The 2,603-nt window shown below is 32.3% G+C and overlaps 1 protein-coding gene across 1 annotated transcript; it reads left to right on the forward strand.

The window, feature by feature from the left end:
- Nucleotides 1-1,778: 1,778 nt before the first annotated feature.
- Nucleotides 1,779-2,434, forward strand: LOC108916871 (PHD finger protein 14-like; the record flags this gene model as incomplete). The annotated part of the gene is made up of 2 exons (XM_018723180.1): nucleotides 1,779-2,078; nucleotides 2,173-2,434. Coding segments are annotated over exons 1-2 (553 nt in total), but the record flags the coding sequence as incomplete, so codon positions are not given.
- Between the last annotated feature and the right edge of the window lie 169 nt (nucleotides 2,435-2,603).

Genomic DNA, 2,603 nt, shown 5'->3' on the forward strand with positions numbered 1-2,603 from the left:
GGTTACACAGAAGTAGAAAATTTAAATATTATAGGAATTAAGATAGAGTAGTTAAGATAATCTCCATAGTTTATTTTAATTCCTAATAATATTTCAATTTTCTATTTCTGTGTAACCCATTTTAATTAAATACTAATACAAACTGTCAAACAGTAACAATGTTATCATGACATTACTACCTGTCACTGTCACGACCTACCATATATAAGATTGTCTATGAGTAATTGGCCCCACACGGTCTAATTAGTGAGATTTACTTAAAATACCTAAACGTATTTTGGACTATATCAATGTCCGATATGTCAAAATATATTACAACTAAATCTAAATCCTTACGTAATTGGAAAAAAGGCAGAAATGCCTGAAAGAGGTCTAACAATTACAAGATGTCTTATTTTCTTAATAAAAAACACATCATTTAGTTTTTTAATATTATCTCGCCTATTATTAGAGATGGACCCAACAAACCATATATGACTATGCTCCACAAGAAACGTTCTATCCAAATATGTAAAAATATACAGGGTGTTCCATTTAAATTAACACAATTACCATCCGTGGCCATTTTGTTTGAACTTCATTTGTTTTTCTCATTTTCGAAAACTTCATAAAAAATCGTGCAACTTTTGTATTTCACATTTTTTTATAACTCTTAAAACAAAAAAGTTAAAAGGGGGTCAAAATATAGTGAATCACCCTGTACATTAAAAAAATAAGAGTCATCAAAGTAAACTAAAGCCTTAAAAAAGTAAAATAAATAAATCATGGGCTGGTAGAGAAGCCACTTTAACCGCTCAGTTAATTGTTGAGAAACGAATTGAACACATGCACGAAACGAACTCCAGTCAAGAACTTAAGACGCGCGTGATTTTTAAATTTCTCGATTTCTCAACACTTTTTTCTCGTCTCGAATAAGGCCAGATTTCCCGGGAATTCTCGCTTCGAGAAGTCTCGACCAGAAACCCTAATTATCGCCAAAGGCTTTCTTTAACATTTTAAACGCTTTGCTGCATTTAATTCCTTTTTTAACACAAAATATCTGACAAACTTTCTGATCCGATATTTCGCCACACAAAAAATTGCCAAAAACACTGAGGTAAGTTTTACTCATTCACTCGCTAAACATGACAGCTATCTAAAAATTGATAAGGCACACGCAGTTCAAAAATTCTCGTTACTTTTTGATTAAACCTCGTATATTCTGAAGTCCATCTTTCACCTGCAAGAAAATTATACACTGATAAGTTAATTTCAATATAGTTATTTTCAAATTTCTTATAATATCACTGACTTTATATGCAAATGTTCAGGTCTAATCATTACATTAGAACTTTAGCCATTACATTTAAGTTTTTTTGGCAGAAATCCCTGTTTTAGTTATTGTATATTTACTAAATTGTCATAAGGAAAATTAGAATCCTTTTCTATTTTAAGACTTTTTTTTATTTTTACAATCAGTTTCACTTCTTAAAGCCATGATCAGAGATTAAAGTTGCATGAATGAGACTGGTTAAGCAGAACCACTTCATAATTTAATTTTAATTAATGGTGCAAATTAGTAAAATGTTGTTCACACGCGGGAATTGATAATATTTTACTAATTTACAAAATTAATTAATATTTAATTAAGAAATAATTAATCTTAGCAAGTCTCATTTATGGGACTTTAATTTTTCCTGATGATGTCTTTTAGAAGTCGAAACAAGGGAAAATGAAAGATAAATAAGAATTTGCACTGCAACAAAAAAGGAACTAGTTAAAAATATTTTTTAGTGCCAACGCAAAAAATGCCCAGATTATTAACAACTAGCGCATCTGCCTGTCGGAAACTTTTGCGCAAAGCCGAGCTCATGGGCATAAACACATTAGCCTTAGAGATGCAGGAGGCGCAGGCAGCTGCTTTGGTGGATGTAAGAAAGAAATGGCATATTCCTCCTGCGTTTACGGTAGAGTTCATTGCGTATTATTTAGATCGCAATGATCGTCTGAAAGAAATGAAAACTACATTGGAAAAATTGATGGAGGATAATAAGAATTTATTAGATGAACAGCAACATTTGAGGGTTAAATATGATGAGGTGAGTATAGTTATAAAAAAAATTGTATAATATTGGATACACAGAGTATGTGTATGTTTTTGGACACTTGTAATGTAAGCATTTTCTTCGGAAGGTTCTGAAGAAAAACACTGACGTGACTTCGAAAAATATTGACCTAAAACAAAACATTCACAAATACCATTCAGCTATCTTGAGTGCCTGCCCGACTAAGAACTTGCCCAACATTGAAGATTTGGGTAAACCGCCCATCGCCAGAGCTCCACAACCTATGATGGTGCCAACTGCGGCCGCCTTGAAAATGGGAGTTGGGTTTCCGCTGAAGAATATTCCTTCAGGTAGAGGGGATAGGGTGCTTAGTAGTCATGCTAACAAAGGTATAACGCAAAATTCTGAAATAGTAGGCAAGTTTAATAATGCTTATATGTGTGTGTATATAAAATTATTTAATTAAAAAAATTGTCTTAATGGAGAGTAATCTGTTATGTACTTAATTTACCAGCACATAAAAAGTATACAGGGTGGTCCATGATTGTGGTAAAGTAA

Source organism: Anoplophora glabripennis, unplaced genomic scaffold (assembly GCF_000390285.2).
Source record: "Anoplophora glabripennis isolate ALB-LARVAE unplaced genomic scaffold, Agla_2.0 scaffold7759, whole genome shotgun sequence".
Classification (NCBI taxonomy): Eukaryota; Metazoa; Arthropoda; class Insecta; order Coleoptera; family Cerambycidae; genus Anoplophora; species Anoplophora glabripennis.